Source organism: Bufo bufo, chromosome 9 (assembly GCF_905171765.1).
Source record: "Bufo bufo chromosome 9, aBufBuf1.1, whole genome shotgun sequence".
NCBI classification, from domain to species: Eukaryota; Metazoa; Chordata; class Amphibia; order Anura; family Bufonidae; genus Bufo; species Bufo bufo.
The window spans coordinates 155715994-155738432 of record NC_053397.1 but is presented as its reverse complement, the minus strand read 5'-3'; the positions used below and the strand labels follow the sequence as shown (position 1 = coordinate 155738432).

The window sequence follows — 22439 nt, the reverse complement described above, 5'->3', positions numbered from 1 at the left end:
TAATCAGCCTTACCAGATAACCGGTGCCTTAATCAGCCTTACCAGATCATCATTGAAAACATTCTTTAACTGCTGCTCCAGATGTGCAACCTTTTGGCTCACTGATTCCATAGACCCAACAAGAAAAGCTGACAAGTACATTAAGAATAACAAATTCCTTGGATTCTACATTAAAGGGAGTCTGTCACCTCCTTTTCACCAATATATCTAAGATATTCAGACACATTCCAAGCATACCTGTGTGCACTTTGTGTCTGTATTCCATGTCCAGGAAAAGCACTTTTAGTGTCCATTCACAAGTCCACAAAATGGGTCCGCATCCGCATTCATTTTCAATGGGGCCGGAATGTGCTGTCCGCATCCGCATTTGCGGATCTGCACTTCCGCATCCGTGTTTCCGTTTCCGCAAAAAAATAGAACATGTCCTATTCTTGCGGACAAGATTAGGCATTTTCTATTATAGTGCCGGCGATGTGCGGTCCGCAAATTGCGGAATGCACATTGCCAGTGTCCATGTTTTCCGGCTCCGCAATTTACACGTATGGACAGCTCCCAAGTGCCCAAAGCAAACCAGACTGAAGAGGGGAGAGCTGCTTTAGCTGCTCATATCTTAGGATTGGTACCTTGTTTGAAAGCTGGCATTCCAACCTTTCAAGCGATACCAGAACCACAGCATTATATCCACTATATCAGAAGATATAGCCGTTAGAAATCGAGTCAGGAGTGAAAGCTATTTTTACTTTCACTTTCAGCTGGGCACTTGGGAGCGTTTTTCAGCAGAATAAGGCCTCATGCACACAACAGTTGCGGAATCAGTTTTTTTGGAGGATCCGTTTTTTTCCACAGATCCCTTATAATAAATGCCTATCCTTGTCCGCAAATGTGAAAAGTAGGGCATGCACAATTTTTTTTTGCTGAAGGGAAACACGGACAACGGACGCGGAACACAAACGGATGAACTATCAGCATTTTTTTGCTGACCCATTGAAATGAATGGGTCCCCATCCTATCCGCAAAAAAAACGGAACGGAGGCCGAGAAAAACAACTGTTGTGTGCATGAGGCCTAAAAGTGCTTTTCTTGGACATGAAATACAGACACAAAGTCCACACAGGTATGCTTGGGGCAGTGTTGTTAGTCATATTGGTGAAAATGAGGTGACAGACTCCATTTAAAGAGGACCTTTCATGGGTCCAGACATTATAAAATAAGTAGCAGGTTATGTAGGGCATAGAGCAGGGATCTAAGAGCGCTTACTATTTTCTGGGCGCCACTCCGTTTGCCCGCTGTGTCCCTGTTGAATTCTCCCGCCTGGTATGCTGATGAATAGCATCAGTACAGGGAGGAGGAGACTGCCCTGTTTCTCAATGGGCGTCTCCTTCTCCCTGGCTGTAGCACAGTCCAATCACAAAGGAGAGCGTCACAGCCAGGGAGAAGGTGAGCTTTATTTTCTTCCTGGCTGTGACGGGGGCACAGCGGGCAAATGGAGTGGCACCCAGAAAATAGTAAGCGCTCTTAGATCCCTGCTCTATGCCCTACATAACCTGCTACTTATTTTATAATGTCTGGACCCATGAAAGGTCCTCTTTATGTTTTTTGCCAAGTTGTGGTTCATAAGTATGCAGTATAAGTAATCACACTGCCTGTAGATGCTATCAGTATGAATGAATCAAGATGTTGGTCTGGGGTCTGAATAAAGGGCTGGAATGGGTCCATCCTGGGGTCGGTTCTGTGGTCTATATCTTTTATTTATGGGCCTGTCTGTGTTTATTTAGGTATGTGGACTGCGTCTATTTTGGGGGGGGGGGGGGGGCTGAAAGAGGTCACATGAAATGGAATAGGTTGGGGGAATGTTCGAATCCTACATGTCAAATCATGCCTGGCTTTGCAGAGAAAAAGGGGATGGAATCTCAGCACACTGCACTGCTCTGTGCCCTCTGACAAATCAATGACAGACACTGGGTCTCCATGCATTTATATATGATGTAGTATGAGCCTGTCTGCCCTCTCATCTCTCTTTTCCCTGTCAGCTCTTCCATGCAGGAGGCAGGGAGACCACTGTGAAGCTACATCTCACTGAACTACACTGGAGAGTGAGCACATACAGATAGTACAGGCAATGTGAGTGAGTAAGATTATATAACTGCAGCTAATCACTGTATACACTCACCTGCTATAAATCTGTACTCTTGATCCTTTAGATAGGGGAGACATTATATCTTTAACAGAATACAGGAATATACAGCGGAGTCAGGGAAACAGCCTGAGAGCTGGCAGAAAGGATTTGAGTGGTGATGGTGTCATCCTGTAGTTCACAGGAAGTCAGCCACATGGGAGAGACCTGTTTCACATTAGAGCAAGCAGTCAGGTCATATGACCAGGTATCCTTAATGAAAAGGTGTGGGTAACACTGAGTTAGGGTGTAACAAATTAAACTGCTAGAATACTGCCGGTGAGTTAGTAATATATGTGAAATACCAACAAATTTTGCTTCTTTAAGTTTTAGAATAGTATTGCTCTTTGCTGTTTGAATATTTGGGTTTGAGGTTCTGAGGGTTTGAGACAACAGGGGTTGTCCACTTTGCACAATCTCTCATTTGTTAAACTGGTCACTGACAATATCTTGATCACAGGGTCTTCTGCTGGTCAGAGCCCCATCACAGCTGTAACATGTGAGGGAACACGGTAGGGAAAATGAAGTATTATGCAGTTCTAACTGACAGCTCAGCTCCTGCTCTCCTTCAGGCCAGCGCACTGAATGGTGAAGGAGGGAGCCTTTGGGCTCCCTGCTCCACCATTTAGCCTTCAGACACAGATCGCACTGCTGGCCCATGTGGGAGGAGCCTGCAGCCCAGAAATCTGCCTGTGCTTCTCCCACACAGTGCTGCAGAGCGATCTGTGCCTGCAGGGGAGAGCTGGATATGACCTTCAGGAACGGGACAAGGTGAGTAGTTACTGTTTTTTTGTTTGTTTTATTAACACAAAGGGGGCATAGAGGGCTTTACTACTATGAAGGGGGCACAATGGACATCATTAGTATGAAGGGGGCACAGACAGGCTCGGACTGCTCCACAAGGGGAACAGGTGAATCCCCCAGAGGGTCCCTGAGCAAGTTGGGCCCCTAGTCTCCCACCCCCTGGACAAGTGGCACATAACACAGTAGACTTAATGCAATACATACATATATTCAATGTACAGCACCTCAACCAGCCTATGTTCCTGTAAAAAACTTGATAAATTACTAAAGAAACTCCCCAGTTTATTATTATTAGAGACACGATCAGAGCTGAGATGACTTCTAGGTATAGAGGAAAGCTAGCCAGTATCCTCTTTTCCCCAGGACCTACCTTCTCAAAATTTGTGCAAGGACCCCCATATTCAATCATCTGGTAGCATCTTGCTGCTGTGTGAGCAGGTAATATTTGAATGTATCCATACAGTGGGCACCCCAGTCCGACACTGGGCACAGAGAGCAATACTACTATGAAAGGGGCACAAAGGGAATTACTACTACAAAGGGGCACAGAGGGTATTACTACTATTAAGGGGGCTCAATGGGCATTATTACTGTGAAGGGGCACAGAAGGCAATACCACTATAAAGGGGGCACAGAGGGCATACTACTACAAAGGGACACAGAGGGCATTACTACTACAAAGGGGCACAGAGAGGGCATAACTACTGTGAGAGGGGCACAGAGGACAATACTACTATGAAGGGGGTACAGAGGGCATTACTACTACAAAGGGGCACAGAGAGGGCATAACTACTGTGAATGTTGTATAATGAGGGCATAAATATTGTGAGGGAGAACAGTATGGGCATAAATATTGTAAGGGAGCACAATATGGGCATAACTACTGTGAGGGGCACAATGTGTATATTATTAGGGGGCACATATCTGGACATAACTACTGTGAAGGTTGCACAATGAGGGCAATACTACTGTGAGGTGGCACAATTTTTAAAAGTATTGGGGGGAGGGGTGCCAGAGAAAGGACTCGCCCCGGGTGCCAAACACCTTAGGCATGTCACTGCCGCTGTGTGAACAGACCCTCAGGGTGCTGCCACAGTTTTTTTTAAAGCATTATTTGAAGCCAAAACCAGGAGTGGATTAAAAAAAAGAAGTGAAGTAGTACACTGCTCAAAAAAATAAAGGGAACACTTAAACAACACAATGTAACTCCAAGTCAATCACACTTCTGTGAAATCAAACTGTCCACTTAGGAAGCAACACTGAGTGCCAATCAATTTCACATGCTGTTGTGCAAATGGGATAGACAACAGGTGGAAATTATAGGCAATTAGCAAGACACCCCCAATAAAGGAGTGGTTCTGCAGGTGGTGACCACAGACCACTTCTCAGTTCCTATGCTTCCTGGCTGATGTTTTGGTCACTTTTGAATGCTGGCGGTGCTTTCACTCTAGTGGTAGCATGAGATGGAGTCTACAACCCACACAAGTGGCTCAGGTAGTGCAGCTTATCCAGGATGGCACATCAATGCGAGTTGTGGCAAGTCAGCGTAGTGTCCAGAGCATGGAGGCACTACCAGGAGACAGGACAGTAGATTAGGAGACGTGGAGGAGGCCGTAGGAGGGCAACAACCCAGCAGCAGGACCGCTACCTCCGCCTTTGTGCAAGGAGGAACAGGAGGAGCACTGCCAGAGCCCTGCAAAATGACCTCCAGCAGGCCACAAATGTGCATGTGTCTGCTCAAACGGTCAGAAACAGACTCCATGAGGGTGATATGAGGGCCCGACGTCCACAGCCCAACACCGTGCAGGACGTTTGGCATTTGCCAGAGAACACCAAGATTGGCAAATTCGCCACTGGCGCCCTGTGCTCTTCACAGATGAAAGCAGGTTCACACTGAGCACATGTGACAGACGTGACCGAGTCTGGAGACGCCGTGGAGAACGTTCTGCTGCCTGCAACATCCTCCAGCATGACCGGTTTGGCATTGGGTCAGTAATGGTGTGGGGTGGCATTTCTTTGGAGGGCCGCACAGCCCTCCATGTGCTCGCCAGAGGTAGCTTGACTGCCATTAGGTACCAAGATGAGATCCTCAGCCCCCTTGTGAGACCATATGCTGGTGCGGTTGGCCCTGGGTTCCTCCTAATGCAAGACAATGCTAGACCTCATGTGGCTGGAGTGTGTCAGCAGTTCCTGCAAGATGAAGGCATTGATGCTATGGACTGGCCCGCCCGTTCCCCAGACCTGAATCCAATTCAGCACATCTGGGACATCATGTCTCGCTCTATCCACCAACGTCACGTTGCACCACAGACTGTCCAGGAGTTGGCAGATGCTTTAGTCCAGGTCTGGGAGGAGATCCCTCAGGAGACCGTCTGCCACCTCATCAAGAGCATGCACAGGCATTGTAGGGAGGTCATACAGGCACGTGGAGGCCACACACACTACTGAGCCTCATTTTGACTTGTTTTAAGGACATTACATCAAAGTTGGATCAGCCTTTAATTTTGAGTGTGACTCCAAATCCAGACCTCCATGGGTTGAAAAATTTGATTTCCATTTTTTTATTTTTGTGTGATTTTGTTGTCAGCACATTCAACTATGTAAAGAACAAAGTATTTCAGAAGAATATTTAATTAACTCAGATCTAGGATGTGTTATTTTTGTGTTCCCTTTATTTTTTTGAGCAGTGTATATATACTAATACTTTTTCTTTTTTTATGATCCACTGCTGATTTGGGCTTCAAAAACTGCATCAAGAAACCTGAACATGTGGCCGTACTCTGAGGCTGAAGGCCTGAATGAGAATAATTTAATAAGGAATGAATGTTGCTACAAGTATCTATTTCTTTTTTTTATTCAAGGATACAAGCCGGGGATTCTCTCACAGTTTTTTGTGCAATTTCCCTTCTTCTCTCCAGCTCCAAAGGATGTTCTGTCAAGTCCTCCACATACAGAGCCATAGGGGAATTCAGACGATTGATGGAATCCATCATTTACCTGTAATATGGATATTAAACAAATATAATGGTTTCATTGTTTAACCCCTTCACTACCGAGCTACTTTTCACCTACCTTAAATCCCAGGCCGATTTTTGCAAATCTGACATGAGTGACTTTATGTGGTAATAACTTTGGAACGCTTTTTCTTATCCAAGCCATTGTGACACTGTTTTCTTATGACACATTGTACTTCATGACAGTGGTAAATTTCAGTGGATATATTTCACCTTTGTTTTTTATTAACCCCTTTAGGACACAGCCTTATTTCACCTTAGGACCAGGCCATTTTTTGCAAATCTGACCAGTGTCACTTTAAGTGGTGATAACCTATTGCACTTCATAACACTGGTAAACACTGGTAAAATGAAGTCAAAATTATTTTTTATTTATAAAAAAAATACCAAATTTACCAAAAATTTAAAAAAAATTGCAAATTTCCAAGTTTCAATTTCTCTACTTCTATAATACATAGTAATACCTCCAAAAATAGTTATTACTTTACATTCCCCATATGTCCACTTCATGTTTGAATCATTTTGGGAATGATATTACAATTTTTGGGGATGTTACAAGGCTTAGAAGTTTAGAAACCACCCAAAAATGACCCCATTCTAGAAACTACACCCCTCAAGGTATTCAAAACAGATTTTTACAAACGTCTTTAACCCTTTAGGTGTTCCACAAGAATTAATGGAAAATAGAGAGATAATTTAAAAATTTCAGTTTTTGGGCAGATTTTCAATTTTTTTTTTCCAGTTACAAATCTAGGGTTAACAGCCAAACAAAGCTCAATATTTATGGCCCTGATTCTGTAGTTTACAGAAACACCCCATATGTGGTCGTAAACTGCTGTACGGGCACACGGCAGGGCGGAGAAGGAAAGGAATGCCATACGGTATTTGGAAGGCAGGTTTTGCTGGACTGGTTATTTTGACACCATGTCCCATTTGAAGCCCCCCTGATGCACCCCTAGAGTAGAAACTCCATAAAAGTGACCCCATTTTAGAAACTACGGGATAGGGTGGAAGTTTTGTTTGTACTAGTTTAGGGTACATATGATTTTTGGTTGCTCTATATTACACTTTTTGTGAGGTAAGGTAACAAGAAATAGCTGTTTTGGCATCGTTTTTATTTTTTGGTATTTACAACATTCATCTGACAGGTTAGATCTTGTGGTATTTTTATAGACCAGGTTGTCACGGACGCGGCGATACCTAATATGTATACTTTTTTTAAATTTATGTAAGTTTTACACAATGATTTCTTTTTTGAAACAAAAAAAATCATGTTTTAGTGTTTCCATAATTTTTTCAGTTTTTGGGCAATTACCTTGGGTAGGGTATGATTTTTGCGGGATGAGATGACGGTTTGATTGGCACTATTTTGGGGTGTGTGTGACTTTTTGATCGCTTGCTATTACACTTTTTGTGATGTAAGGTGACAAAAAATTGCTTTTTTCACACTTTTTTTTTTTTTACGGTATTCACCTGAGGGGTTAGGTCATGTGATATTTTTATAGAACAAGTTATTACGGACACTGCGATACCTAATATGTATACTTTTTTTTTTTTTTTATGTAAGTTTTACACAATGATTTCATTTTTGAAGCAAAAAAAATAATGTTTTAGTGTTTCCATAGTCTGAGAGCCATAATTTTTTCAGTTTTTGGGCGATTATCTTGGGTAGGGTATGATTTTTGCGGGATGAGATGACGGTTTGATTGGCACTATTTTGGGGTGCGTGTGACTTTTTGATCGCTTGCTATTACACTTTTTGTGATGTAAGGTGACAAAAAATGGTTTATTTAGGACAGTTTTTATTTAAAATTTTTTACGGTGTTCATCTGAGGGGTTAGGTCATGTGATATTATTATAGAGCCGGTCGCTACGGACGCGGCGAAACCCAATCTGTATACTTTTTTTATTTATGTAAGTTTTACACAATAATATCATTTTTTAAACCCCCCCCCCGCCCCCCCCCCCTCCCGCGTATTTAGCCAAGGTGCCTGCGGCGGTGATCGGAACTATACATGACGTACCGGTACGTCATGTGTCCTTAACCACCTCCGGACCGCTGTACGCAGATTCGCGTTCCGGAGGTGGCAGCGCTGCGCACAGTCACGCATATACGCGTCATCTCGCGAGACGCGAGATTTCGCTCCAAGCCGGCCCGCGCATGCGCATCGCGGGCCGGCAAAAGTTAAAGAACAAGTTCGTCACCAGCCTGCCAGCAATGATCATTGGCTGGCAGGCTGGCGATTTTTAAAAATCCAATCACAAGCCATATAACAGATCATATTAGTAAATATGATCTGTTATATGGCTTCTCTGCTCCTCTGCTGGTCCTTTTCGTCGGTTGGATCCAGCAGAGAAGCAGACATCACTGTGAGTACACCAAACACTTCACTGTAGCCCCTGATCACCCCCCTGCACCCCAATTAACCCTTTGATCACCCCCTTTGATCGCCCCTGTCAATCACCAGTGAAAGGAAAAAAAGTGATCAGTGTAAACTGTCACTTTTTTTTTTTTCACTAGTATTGGCTGTTAGGTTTTAGGGATAGTTTAGGCCCTTGGTTAGGTAGTTAGCGTCAGTTAGCGCCCACCCCACCGCACCGCAGTCACTTTTATTCGCTGAATAGCGTATCGCTAATCAGCATTTGTACTTTTATAGTATCTGTAAGTGATCAAAACTGATCACGGTCAGATCTATAATAGTATTAGTGTCACCTTAGCTCGCCCTCCACCCAAAACGCAGTGTTTGCCCGATCAGGCCTGATCGGTCGCCCACACGTGCGTTCACCCACGCCCGCCCCACCGCAGTGACAAAAAATATATATTTTTTGATCACTGCACATTCATTTTACACGCACTGCGGCGATTAAAAAATCAGTTTTGATATTTTTTATCAACCGCAGCGGCCTCCGGTACTTCGCTAGCCTCCCCTTTGTAAGACAGGCTTGCTTTTTTTCTTGGGTAGTCTCAGGGAATACCCCTAAATTTAGTAGTCCAAAATGTCAAACAGGGGGTATTCTTCTGAAGAGGCCTACAGGATTCTGACCCAGTCGGATGAGGAGTGGGAACCCTCATCTGATGAATCTAGCGGGTCAGAATATGAACCTGTGGAAAGCAGTGGCTCTCTGACCCAAAGTTCGGACGAGGAGGTGGAGGTCCCTGGCAGCACCAGGCGTACCCGGCCCCGTGTCGCTAGACCACAGGTTATGCAGGATCCGCTTCAAGAGCAGCAGAGTGGGGCTGTCGCTGCCGGATCACGTGGTGAGGCATACACCAGCAGCGCAGCCCTCCCTGGACCTAGTACCAGCACTGCCGTACAACATGGTGACGTGGCGAGCACCAGAAGGGCAGTTGAAGCTGGTACGGTGGCACGTGCAGTAGTTACCCGTCGCAGCCACCGCACAGACAGGCCCGTAGAGCCCCTAGAATCCCTGAGGTGCTGGCAAACCCTGATTGGCAGTCACCAACTTCAGCCGCACCTGTAGTTCCCCCTTTCACCGCCCAGTCTGGAGTTCGGGTTGAGACGGCTCAAATCGGTTCGGCCCTGGGATTTTTTGAGCTGTTCTTGACTGCGGAGCTCTTGGACTTAGTCGTGGCAGAGACCAACCAGTATGCCACACAATTTATATCCGCCAACCCGGGAAGCTTTTATGCCCAGCCTTTCCGGTGGAAACCAGTCCAAGTTTCCGAAATTAAATTTTTTTTGGGCCTTCTCCTCAACATGGGCCTGACAAAAAAGCATGAATTGCGGTCATATTGGTCAACGCACCCGATTCATCACATGCCCATGTTCTCTGCTGCTATGTCCAGGGCACGATTTGAGGCCATCCTCCGTTTCCTGCATTTTAGCGACAACACCACCTCCCGTCCCAGAGGCCACCCAGCTTTTGACCGGCTCCACAAAATTCGGCCCCTCATAGACCATTTCAACCAGAAATTTGCAGATTTGTATACCCCCGAGCAAAACATCTGCGTAGACGAGTCCCTAATACATTTTACCGGGCGCCTTGGCTTCAAACAGTACATCCCAAGCAAGCGTGCCCGGTATGGGGTCAAATTGTATAAGCTCTGTGAAAGGGCCACAGGCTATACCCACAAATTTCGGATCTATGAGGGAAAAGATCAGACCCTGGAGCCGGTCGGTTGCCCTGACTACCTGGGGAGCAGTGGGAAGACAGTCTGGGACTTGGTGTCACCCTTATTCGGCAAGGGGTACCATCTTTATGTGGACAATTTTTACACAAGTCTGGCCCTCTTTAGGCATTTGTTTCTAGAACGGATTTGCGCCTGTGGCACCGCGCGAACTAGTCGCGTGGGCTTCCCCCAACGGCTTGTAACCACCCGTCTTGCAAGGGGGGAGAGGGCTGCCTTGTGTAACGAAGAACTGCTCGCGGTGAAATGGAGAGACAAGCGTGACGTTTACATGCTCTCCTCCATTCACGCAGACACGACAATCCAAATTGAGCGAGCAACCCGTGTCATTGAAAAGCCCCTCTGTGTCCACGACTATAATGCGCTCATGGGAGGGGTGGACTTCAATGACCAGATGTTGTCTCCGTATTTAGTTTCCCGCAGAACCAGACGCTGGTATAAGAAGGTGTCTGTATATTTAATTCAATTGGCGCTCTACAATAGTTTTGTTCTCTACAGTAAGGCTGGGAGAACACGATCTTTCCTCAAATTCCAGGAAGAGATCATCGAGAACCTCCTTTACCCAGGAGGTTCCGTGGCCCCATCCCCCAGTGTAGTTAGCCGTCTACACGAGCGACATTTCCCCAGTGTCGTTCCTGGTACCTCAACCCAACCGTCACCCCGAAAAAGATGTCGTGTCTGTAGCAGGAGTGGAATAAGGCGTGACACCCGCTATTTCTGTCCTGACTGTCCGGACCACCCTGCCCTATGCTATGGAGAGTGTTTCCGGAAGTACCACACACAGGTACACCTAGCATAGGGATTGCATCTCACAGGACAGGCACACAGGGCTATTAGGGCCCTTTTACTCTCAGCTGCTGCAAACCTCTCCTTTCACCTGGGATAAAGTGCATAACGTACTTCGCCACATCTTTGGGCGATTTGCGCTTTGCACATTGTCCCATGGGGAAGGAGAGGTTTGTTCTATAAAGGTAAAAAAAACTAAACAAAAAAAAAATTACCGGTAAGTAAAAAAGTTAAAAAAGTTTAAAAAAGTTAATATGTTCTGTTCTAAAGTTAATAAAGTTATTGCTTTGCGGCCTGGTTTTTTCTTTTTTTGTTTTGTTTTTTTTACCTTCCAGGTGGACCAACCGATCGACCAGCTGCAGCACTGATGTGCATTCGGACAGAAGCATTGCGCTGCTGTCAGATTACACGCAAGTCGGTGTATGCGGCGCTGCAAGACGAGATTTCTCCTCTGCAGTAAAAGATATGTTTGCCGAGGCATATGAGCTGAGGAGGTGGCGGTGTTCATATACTTTGGCAAACACTTTGTATATATATATAAAAAAAAAAATCCCGGCAATGATTTATTCATCCACATCGATTGATGTGAATGGAGAAATCGGGTTTGCCAGGGCATACGAGCTGAAGTGGGTATGGATGTTGGGCGGAGCTCCTATGTCCTGGCAGACGCCTTTCCCCTCCTTTTTCTTTTTTTGGCAGAGATTTTTTCATCCACATTGATCGATGCGAATGAAGAAATCTGTGCCGTTCATTTTTTTCTTTCAGCCCAGAGGCTGAACGAAAAAAAAAAATCTCATTACCTGTATGCTCAATATAAGGAGAATAGCAGAAACTCCTAATGCTGGGCATACATGTAATGATTGCGGAGACCCTCAAATGCCAGGGCAGTACAAACACCCCACAAATAACACCATTTTGGAAAGAAGACACCCCAAGGTATTCGCTGAGGGGCATATTGAGTCCATGAAAGATTGAAATTTTTGTCCCAAGTTAGCGGAAAGGGAGACTTTGTGAGAACAAAATCCAAAAAATCAATTTCCGCTAACTTGTGCCAAATTTTTTTTTTTCAATGAACTCGCCATGCCCCTCATTGAATACCTTGGGGTGTCTTCTTTCCAAAATGGGGTCACATGTGGGGTATTTATACTGCCCTGGCATTTTAGGGGCCCCAAAGCGTGAGAAGAAGTCTGGTATCCAAATGTCTAAAAATGCCCTCCTAAAAGGAATTTGGGCCCCTTTGCCCACCTAGGCTGCAAAAAAGTGTCACACATGTGGTATCTCCGTATTCAGCAGAAGTTGGGGAATATGTTTTGGGGTGTCATTTTACATATACCCATGCTGGGTGAGATAAATATCTTGGTCAAATGCCAACTTTGTATAAAAAAAATGGGAAAAGTTGTCTTTTGCCAAGATATTTCTCTCACCCAGCATGGGTATATGTAAAATGACACCCCAAAACACATTCCCCACCTTCTCCTGAGTACGGAGATACCAGATGTGTGACACTTTTTTGCAGCCTAGGTGGGCAAAGGGGTCCACATTCCAAAGAGCACCTTTCGGATTTCACAGGTCATTTACCTACTTACCACACATTAGGGCCCCTGGAAAATGCCAGGGCAGTATAACTACCCCACAAGTGACCCCATTTTGGAAAGAAGGCACCCCAAGGTATTCCGTGAGGGGCATGGCAAGTTCCTAGAATTTTTTATTTTTTGTCACAAGTTAGTGGAAAATGATGATTTTTTTTATTTTAATTTTTTTTTCATACAAAGTCTCCTATTCCACTAACTTGTGACAAAATTTTTTTTTTTCCATGAACTCACTATGCCCATCAGCGAATACCTTGGGGTCTCTTCTTTCCAAAATGGGGTCACTTGTGGGGGTAGTTATACTGCCCTGGCATTCTAGGGGCCCAAATGTGTGGTAAGGAGTTTGAAATCAAATTCTGTAAAAAATGACCTGTGAAATCCGAAAGGTGCTCTTTGGAATATGGGCCCCTTTGCCCACCTAGGCTGCAAAAAAGTGTCACACATCGGGTATCTCCGTACTCAGGAGAAGGTGGGGAATGTGTTTTGGGGTGTCATTTTATATATACCCATGCTGGGTGAGAGAAATATCTTGGCAAAAGACAACTTTTCCCATTTTTTTATACAAAGTTGTCATTTGACCAAGATATTTATCTCACCCAGCATGGGTATATGTAAAAAGACACCCCAAAACACATTCCTCAACTTCTCCTGAGTACGGGGATACCAGATGTGTGACACTTTTTTGCAGCCTAGGTGGGCAAAGGGGCCCATATTCCAAAGAGCACCTTTCGGATTTCACAGGTCATTTTTTACAGAATTTGATTTCAAACTCCTTACCACACATTTGGGCCCCTAGAATGCCAGGGCAGTATAACTACCCCACAAGTGACCCCATTTTGGAAAGAAGAGACCCCAAGGTATTCGCTGATGGGCATAGTGAGTTCATGGAAGTTTTTATTTTTTGTCACAAGTTTGTGGAATATGAGACTTTGTATGAAAAAAAAAAAAAAAACAATCATCATTTTCCACTAACTTGTGACAAAAAATAAAAAATTCTAGGAACTCGCCATGCCCCTCACGGAATACCTTGGGGTGTCTTCTTTCCAAAATGGGGTCACTTGTGGGGTGGTTATACTGCCCTGGCATTCTAGGGGCCCAAATGTGTGGTAAGGAGTTTGAAATCAAATTCTGTAAAAAATGACCTGTGAAATCCGAAAGGTGCTCTTTGGAATATGGGCCCCTTTGCCCACCTAGGCTGCAAAAAAGTGTCACACATCTGGTATCTCCGTACTCAGGAGAAGGTGAGGAATGTGTTTTGGGGTGTCATTTTATATATACCCATGCTGGGTGAGAGAAATATCTTGGCAAAAGACAACTTTTCCCATTTTTTTTATACAAAGTTGTCATTTGACCAAGATATTTATCTCACCCAGCATGGGTATATGTAAAAAGACACCCCAAAACACATTCCTCAACTTCTCCTGAGTACGGGGATACCAGATGTGTGACACTTTTTTGCAGCCTAGGTGGGCAAAGGGGCCCATATTCCAAAGAGCACCTTTCGGATTTCACTGGTCATTTTTTACTGAATTTGATTTCAAACTCCTTACCACACATTTGGGCCCCTAGAATACCAGGGCAGTATAACTACCCCACAAGTGACCCCATTTTGGAAAGAAGACACCCCAAGGTATTCCGTGAGGGGCATGGCGAGTTCCTAGAATTTTTTTTTTTTTGTCACAAGTTAGTGGAAAATGATGATTTTTTTTTTTTTTTTTTCATACAAAGTCTCATATTCCACAAACTTGTGACAAAAACTTCCATGAACTCACTATGCCCATCAGCGAATACCTTGGGGTCTCTTCTTTCCAAAATGGGGTCACTTGTGGGGTAGTTATACTGCCCTGGCATTCTAGGGGCCCAAATGTGTGGTAAGGAGTTTGAAATCAAATTCTGTAAAAAATGACCTGTGAAATCCGAAAGGTGCTCTTTGGAATATGGGCCCCTTTGCCCACCTAGGCTGCAAAAAAGTGTCACACATCTGGTATCCCCGTACTCAGGAGAAGTTGAGGAATGTGTTTTGGGGTGTCTTTTTACATATACCCATGCTGGGTGAGATAAATATATTGGTCAAATGACAACTTTGTATAAAAAAATGGGAAAAGTTGTCTTTTGCCAAGATATTTCTCTCACCCAGCATGGGTATATATAAAATGACACCCCAAAACACATTCCCCACCTTCTCCTGAGTACGGAGATACCAGATGTGTGACACTTTTTTGCAGCCTAGGTGGGCAAAGGGGCCCATATTCCAAAGAGCACCTTTCGGATTTCACAGGTCATTTTTTACAGAATTTGATTTCAAACTCCTTACCACACATTTGGGCCCCTAGAATGCCAGGGCAGTATAACTACCCCACAAGTGACCCCATTTTGGAAAGAAGAGACCCCAAGGTATTCGCTGATGGGCATAGTGAGTTCATAGAACTTTTTATTTTTTGTCACAAGTTAGTGGAATATGAGACTTTGTAAGAAAAAAAAATAAAAATAAAAAAATCATCATTTTCCGCTAACTTGTGACAAAAAATAAAAAGTTCTATGAACTCACTATGCCCATCAGTGAATACCTTAGGGTGTCTACTTTCAGAAATGGGGTCATTTGTGGGGTGTTTGTACTGTCTGGGCATTGTAGAACCTCAGGAAACATGACAGGTGCTTAGAAAGTCAGAGCTGCTTCAAAAAGCAGAAATTCACATTTTTGTACCATAGTTTGTAAACGCTATAACTTTTACCCAAACCATTTTTTTTTTACCCAAACATTTTTTTTTTATCAAAGACATGTAGAACTATAAATTTAGAGCAAAATTTCTATATGGATCTCGTTTTTTTTGCAAAATTTTACAACTGAAAGTGAAAAATGTCATTTTTTTGCAAAAAAATCGTTAAATTTCGATTAATAACAAAAAAAGTAAAAATGTCAGCAGCAATGAAATACCACCAAATGAAAGCTCTATTAGTGAGAAGAAAAGGAGGTAAAATTCATTTGGGTGGTAAGTTGCATGACCGAGCAATAAACGGTGAAAGTAGTGTAGGTCAGAAGTGTAAAAAGTGGCCTGGTCTTTCAGGGTGTTTTAGCACTGGGGGCTGAGGTGGTTAAAGGGAACCTGTCACCAGTTTTATGGTGTCCTAACTAAGGGCAACATAAATAAGTGACTGATTCTCTTAGCACAATGCTGGGTCACTTTCTTTAATTGACCCAGTCAATCTGCCAACATCTTGTATTGAAAAGCTCCAGCTGATAATGATGAGTCATGAATATTCATGAGCTCCTGACTCTCCCCGCCCACCTGCTGCTGAATGACAGTTTGTTTCCATAGGAATCAGCAGCAGGTGGGCAGGGGAGTGGCTATAGCTCTGAATTAAATATACGCTGGACTCAATGACATCACGCCGGACTCAAATCAGCTCATTAGCATGCGGCATGCGGCATCTTTGTGTGTATATTATGAGATAACCATCTGTCACACCAGTAAGTGAATACATCTAAGGTACTTTTTAGTAGTTAATGATTGTATATAATTAGTTAGATTATAATCAAATATCCACATGACAGGTTCCCTTTAAGTACCAGGACAACATGCCGTACCGGTACGTCATGTCTCCTGAAGAGGTTAAAAATCCCAAAAATGACAGAAATTTGGGAAAAATTCACTATTTTCTAAATATGAATTTCTCTGCTTTTATGGAAAGTGATACCTCACAAAATAGTTATTACTTTACATTTTCCCTATGTCTACTTCATGTTGGCTTCATTTTGTAAATGTCATTTCATTTATTTAGGACGTTAGAAGGCTTACAATTTTAGATGCAATTTTTCAAGATTTTAACAAAATTTCCAAAACCATTTTTTTAAGCACCAATTCAGTTATAAAGTGATTTTCAGGGGCTTATGTAATGGAAACCACCAATAAATGACCTCATTTTAGAAACCACACCCATAAAATTATTCAAAACGGATGTTACAAACTTTGTTAACCCTTAAGGTGTTCCACAAGAATTAACGGGAAATTGAGTTTAAATTTCAAAATTTCTATTTTTTTTCTGATTTTCCATTTTCTTCCATTTTTGTTGTAACATAGCAAGGGTTAAAAGTAAAATAAACCTCATTATTTATTACCCTGATTGTCCAGTTTACAAACCCTCCAAAAAATTTGCTCAAAAACAGTCGTATGAGCGCATGGCAGAAGGGAAGTAGAGCCATAGGGCTTTTGGAGGACAGATTTTGCAGGATTGGCTTTTGGGAGCTATGTCTCATATGAAGACACCCTGAGGTACCCCTACAGTGGAAATTGCCAAAAAGTGACCCCATTTCGGAAACTAGACCCCTAAAGGAGTATTTCAAGGTGTGTAGTGAGCACTTTGACTCATCAGGCGTTTCACAGAATTAGGAAACACTTGCCTGTGAAAATGAAAAATGAAAAATCTTTTCCAGAAAAAGTTCCCAAGAAGTGACCCCATTTTGGAAAGAGCAACCCTGTATAAACATTTTAAGAGGGGGTGGCACTTTTGACCTAACAGGTGTTTCACAGAAATGAATATGTAGTGGTTGGTGAAAAGTGGATATGTCAGCCATGCGGACAAATCAAGGATGAAATTAAATTATTACTCCGTGGATGAGTGGTAGATTCTGAAACAATGCTTGATGCACAGGCCAGGTTTTTCTGGGCAGGTTTCACAGTTGTAAATGGTGTCTTTCCTTATTTCCCTATTGGAACATACCCTGCATCTTTTTTGGGTCCTTTTCTTCCTCGCTGTTTGGGGGACTTCACCAGGGAAATGTTGTCCTTGTACAACTCGGGCACCGTAACTTGCAGAAGTACTGGGGTCTCCATTACTTGGTTTGGAAAAATTAGGGCCTTTATCACCATCTCTTGAAATTGTAGGAATGTTCTTGTCTAGCCTCTAGATCTAAATAGCACATACGCATTGTACAGCTCCATCTGTACAATGTGCATAGCCAGCTTTTTGTACCACACTTTTGTTTTTCGTGTGGCACTGTGGGGCTTCAGAACTTGATCTGAAGGATCAACCCCTCCCATGTGCCTGTTGTTGTCCAGAATGCAGTCTGGTTTGGGGACAGTGGTAGTGGGACCATGTACAGGGGCAGGGGAGCTGGTGTTACTGTGAATGGTGGTCAGCAAAAGGACATCCCTCTTGTCCTTATACTTAACCACCAACATGTTCTCATTGAGGAGAGCACGGCTGTCTCCTTTTTTTAGTGGTTGCTAGGGATCGACCGATATTGATTTTTTAGGGCCGATACCGATAATTTGTGAACTTTCAGGCCGATAGCCGATAATTTATACCGATATTCTGGGAATTTTCATTTTTGAGAAAAAAAATAATTTCCTACACAAATCTGCTGAAAATTAATGTTTATTGTTAATGTGTAATTTTTTTTTTTTTTTGTAAATCTTTTTCATTTATACATAATATTTTAGTGTTTTTTTTTGTTGTTTTTTTTTTTACTAACTTTTAGCCCCCTTAGGGACTAGAACCCTTGTCCCATTCACCCTGATAGATCTCTATCAGGGTGAATAGGAGCTCGCACTGTCCCTGCTGCTCTGTGCTCTGTGCACACAGCAGCATGGAGCTTACCATGGCAGCCAGGGCTTCAATAGCGTCCTGGCTGCCATGGTAACCGATCGGAGCCCCAGGATTACACTTCTGGGGCTCCGATCGGAGGAGCAGGGGAGAGGGGATCCTGTGGCCACTGCCACCAATGATTAATACTGGGGGGGGGGGGGGGCACTGCGCCACCAATGTTTTTACTATTGGGATTGGGATGGGGATGGGGGGCGCACTGCGCCACCAATGATTAATACTGGGGGGCTTGGAGGGGGGGGGCGCACTGCGCCACCAATGAAGATAAGTCTCTCAATCATTCATATACAGGAGACGGGAGCTGGCTGCAGAATCACATAGCCGGCTCCCGACCTCTATGAGCGGTAGCTGCGATCCGCGGCACCTGAGGAGTTAACTACCGCGGACCGCAGCTATTGCTCATAGAGGTCGGGACTCGGGAGCCGGCTATGTGATTCTGCAGCCAGCTCCCAGCTCCCGCCTCCTGTATATGAATTAATGAAAGACTTATCTTTATTGGTGGAGCGGTGGCCACAGCCCCTCCCCTTCTTTTGTCCTCTCTCCTCTAATTGGCAGCAGCGGCAGCAGCAGCACAGGGGGAGGGAGACACTGCTTCCTTCTCCCCTGTGCTGCGGAGGGAACACAGAGAGCGCTGAGAGCAGCGCGTTCTGTGTTCCCCATACGTTATCGGTATATCGGCAAAATAGATGCAGATACCGATAACGTTCAAAATCCTGAATATCGGCCGATAATATCGGTAAAACCGATAATCGGTCGATCCCTAGTGGTTGCCCAACCAGGGATCTAGGAAGGTCTCTGATTTTTGAGTACTGTGCCGCACGTCACAGTACCTCTGGAACTTAGTGACCGGAACACTGGTAGACTTGTGTAGTAATTATCCACGTATAGTTGGTAACTTTTATCCAGCAGTGGGTGCAGTAAGTCCAACACTATCTTCCCACTAACTCCTAGGATGCGGGGGCATTCTGGGGGTTCAATCCGGGTGTCCCTCCCTTCATAAACCCGGAACTTGTGAGTGTACCCAGAGCTACTCTCACAGATTTTATACAGTTTTATGCCATACCTTGCCCGCTTGCTGGGCAGGTACTGGCGAAATCTTACCCTCCCTTTGAAAGGTTATAGTGATTCGTCTATGCAGACATTTTGTTCTGGGGTGTACACTTCTGAAAACTTTGCATTGAAGTGGTCAAGGACAGGCCTAATTTTGAACAGAAGGTCGAATGCGGGGTCATTCTGGGGTGGGCACTGTGCATTATCGTTGTAATGCAAAACCTTAAGTATTGATTGGAATCGATTACAGGCCATGGTATTACTGTAAATTGGAGTGTGGTACAAGACATCCAAACTCTAATACTGATTAATCTTAGTTTTTTTTAATAACGCCCATATGCAGCAAGAGACCCCAAAAGGTCATCATCTCTGCTGCATTTACTGGGGTCCAACCTTGGGGTCTAGCGTATGGCATTGTGGGGTTCTGGGAAATAAATTGCTGGACGTATAAATTTGTTTGGGTTACCATCAAATTTATAAAATCTTCAGAGAAAAAGATTTAAAAAAAGATAAATTTCTGTAAAGCTCGCACAAGCTATCTGAATTCCTGAGTTGCCCACAAACTCAGGAATTTTGGGCTGATAATTCTCAGGGGGTGGGGTCCATGTGGGCTCACTCTTGGGGGCTGCCTCAGCTGTTATTCTGGGGTGCCTTCTAGAGGGTCCCTCATCAGCGGATGATGATAATAAGGGGGTAGAGGAGTAGAGGAAAGTGGCATCCTCTTCTCCCTCACTGCAGACCCAGTGTCGGAGGCAAGCAATGGCGTATGCCTCTTCAGCTGAGTATACTTGTTGGGATGGACGGGCCATTTTTATTTTATTGGGGTGTGATGTGTGAAATGTATAGACAGGGACAGGGATGGAGGGTGGTTTAGGGATCTGGAACTGCTGCAAATGAAAAAAAAAAACAATCAGTGCAGCAATTCCAGATGTTCTTCTTTTCTTCTTTCAGCAACAAAAAGTTGAAATCGCAGTGGTGGTGCACCACAAGTACCAGCAAGCCAACAAGCAGCACAGAGAAGGACAGGACATCTCTGCACGCAGTCACCAGCTAGAATGGCTGCCTGCAGACAGGTTCAACCCTTTCCTGTGCTGCTATAGCGCTGCCATTGTTGGTTCTGGTGTCTCTCATCGTCCTCTTGACAATACCCCATAGATTCTCTATGGGGTTTAGGTCAGGTGAGTTTGCTGGCCAGTCAAGAACAGTGATACCATCATTATTAAACCAGGTATTGGTACTTTTGGCAGTGTGGGCAGGTGCCAAGTCCTGCTGAAAAATAAAGGAGTGCCGTATATATATATATCTATTTCAGTTAGTGTCAAATTTTGCACAAACGCACCATCTGTGTGCGTGCATTTTGCAGAGCACTGTAGCAATTTTTTTTACTACAGTTTTTACAAGCACGCACGATCTGTGTGCGTGCTGCAGAGCACCAATCAGTACTCATTTACATCTGCACTTTTTTTTACATCTGCACAGATTTTTTTATATTTTTGAAAAAAGACCTGCAGTTAGTGGTATATATATATATATATATATATATATACACACTGTATATACACAGCGAGGAACAGAAGTATTTGAACACCCTGCGATTTTGCAAGTTCTCCCACTTAGGAATCATGGAGGGGTCTGAAATTCACATTGTAGGTGCATTTAAAAAAAAAATAATCAGGCTATCACATTGTATGATTTTTTAAGAATTTATTTGCCTTGCACTGCTGAACATAACTATTTGAACACCTGAGAAACAGCAAGAATTTTGGCTCTCAAAGACCTGTTACTGTGCCTTTAAAAAGTCCACCTCTACTCCACTCATTAATCTAACTTAGTAGCACCTGTCTGAGCTCTTTAAAAACACCTGCCCACCCCACAGTCAGTCAGATGCCAACTACTACCAGGGGCAAGACCAAATTGTGGACCTCCACAAGGCTGGAAAGGGCAACGGGGCAATTGCCAAGCAGCTTGGTGAAAATAGATAAACTGTTGGAGCAATTGTTAGAAAATGGAAGAGGCTAAAGACGACTGTCAGTCTCCCTCGGACTGGGGCTCCATGTAAGATCTCACCTCGTGGGGTATGACTGATGAGAAGGAAGGTGACGAATCAGCCCAGAACTACAAGGGAGGAGCTGGTCAATGACATGAAGAGAGCTGGGACCACAGTTTCAAAGGTCACTGTCGGTAGAACACTACGCCGTCATGGTTTCAAATCATGCATTGCACGGAAGGTTCCCCTGCTCAAGTCATCACATGTCCAGGCTTGTCTGAAGTTTGCCAATGACCATCTGGATGATCCAGAGGAGGCATGGGAGAAAGTCATGTGGTCAGATGTGACCAAAGTAGAACTTTTTGGTCTAAACTACACTCGTGTTTGGAGGAAAAAGAAGGATGAGTTGCATCCCAAGAACACCATCCCTACTGTGAAGCATGGGGGTGGGAACATCATGCTTTAGGGGTGCTTTTCTGCGAAGGGGACAGGACGACTGCAATGTATTAAGGAGAGGATGAATGGGGCCATTTATTGTGAGATTTTGAGCAACAACCATTCTGTTGTTGATTTACTTCTATGCTTTGGGTTGTTGTCCTGTTGCAACACCCATCTTCTGTTGAGCTTCAGCTGGTGAACAGATGGCCTTAAAGGGCTTCTGTCACTCCACTAAACTCATTATAATTTTTTTTGTCTCCTTGTCTCCTTAAAATCCTTATGCTGCGATTTCTCAATATATAGGGCTATTACTTGGGCTCAATATATAGGGCCGTATCTGTCTTGAGTCGGTGCAGGCGCACTGAGGGGAGGACGCTCGCTCGGCCGCTCCATCCTCAGTGCGCCTGCGCCGATGACGTCACATGTACACCCGGCGCAGGCGCACTGAGGATGGAGCAGCCGAGCGAGCGTCCTCCACTCAGTGCGCCTGCGCCAACTGAAGACCGGCGCGAGATTTAAAATGCAGACAGGGCCAGCAGAGAACGAGCACGTCCGCTGACCCTGTCAATCAACATGAGGAGGGGGCGTCATTATGAATGGAGGATGCGGCTGCTAGCAGCAGGTAACCGCCCTACCTGCTGCTAGAGAGGTAATTTGCATATTATAAAAGTCAGTTTATTTATATAACTACTGAACCAAACTGAGTAATAGCCCTATATATTGAGAAATCGCAGCATAAGGATTTTAAGGAGACAAAAAAAATATATAAGTTTAGTGGAGTGACAGAAGCCCTTTAAGTTCTCCTGCAAAATGTCTTGATAAACTTGGGAATTAATTTTTCCTTC

The 22439-nt window shown here is 44.1% G+C and overlaps 1 protein-coding gene across 1 annotated transcript in view; it reads right to left on the bottom strand.

The window, feature by feature from the left end:
* Positions 1–5969, bottom strand: part of FAM227A (family with sequence similarity 227 member A) — an 83893-nt gene extending 77924 nt beyond the window's left edge. Inside the window, exons 1-2 of the mRNA XM_040408780.1 lie at positions 5843–5969; positions 43–128 (exon numbers count right to left, since the gene is read on the bottom strand). Coding sequence (XP_040264714.1) covers positions 43–128; positions 5843–5969 — 213 coding nt within the window. The remainder of the gene's footprint in view (positions 1–42; positions 129–5842) is intronic.
* Positions 5970–22439: the final 16470 nt, after the last annotated feature.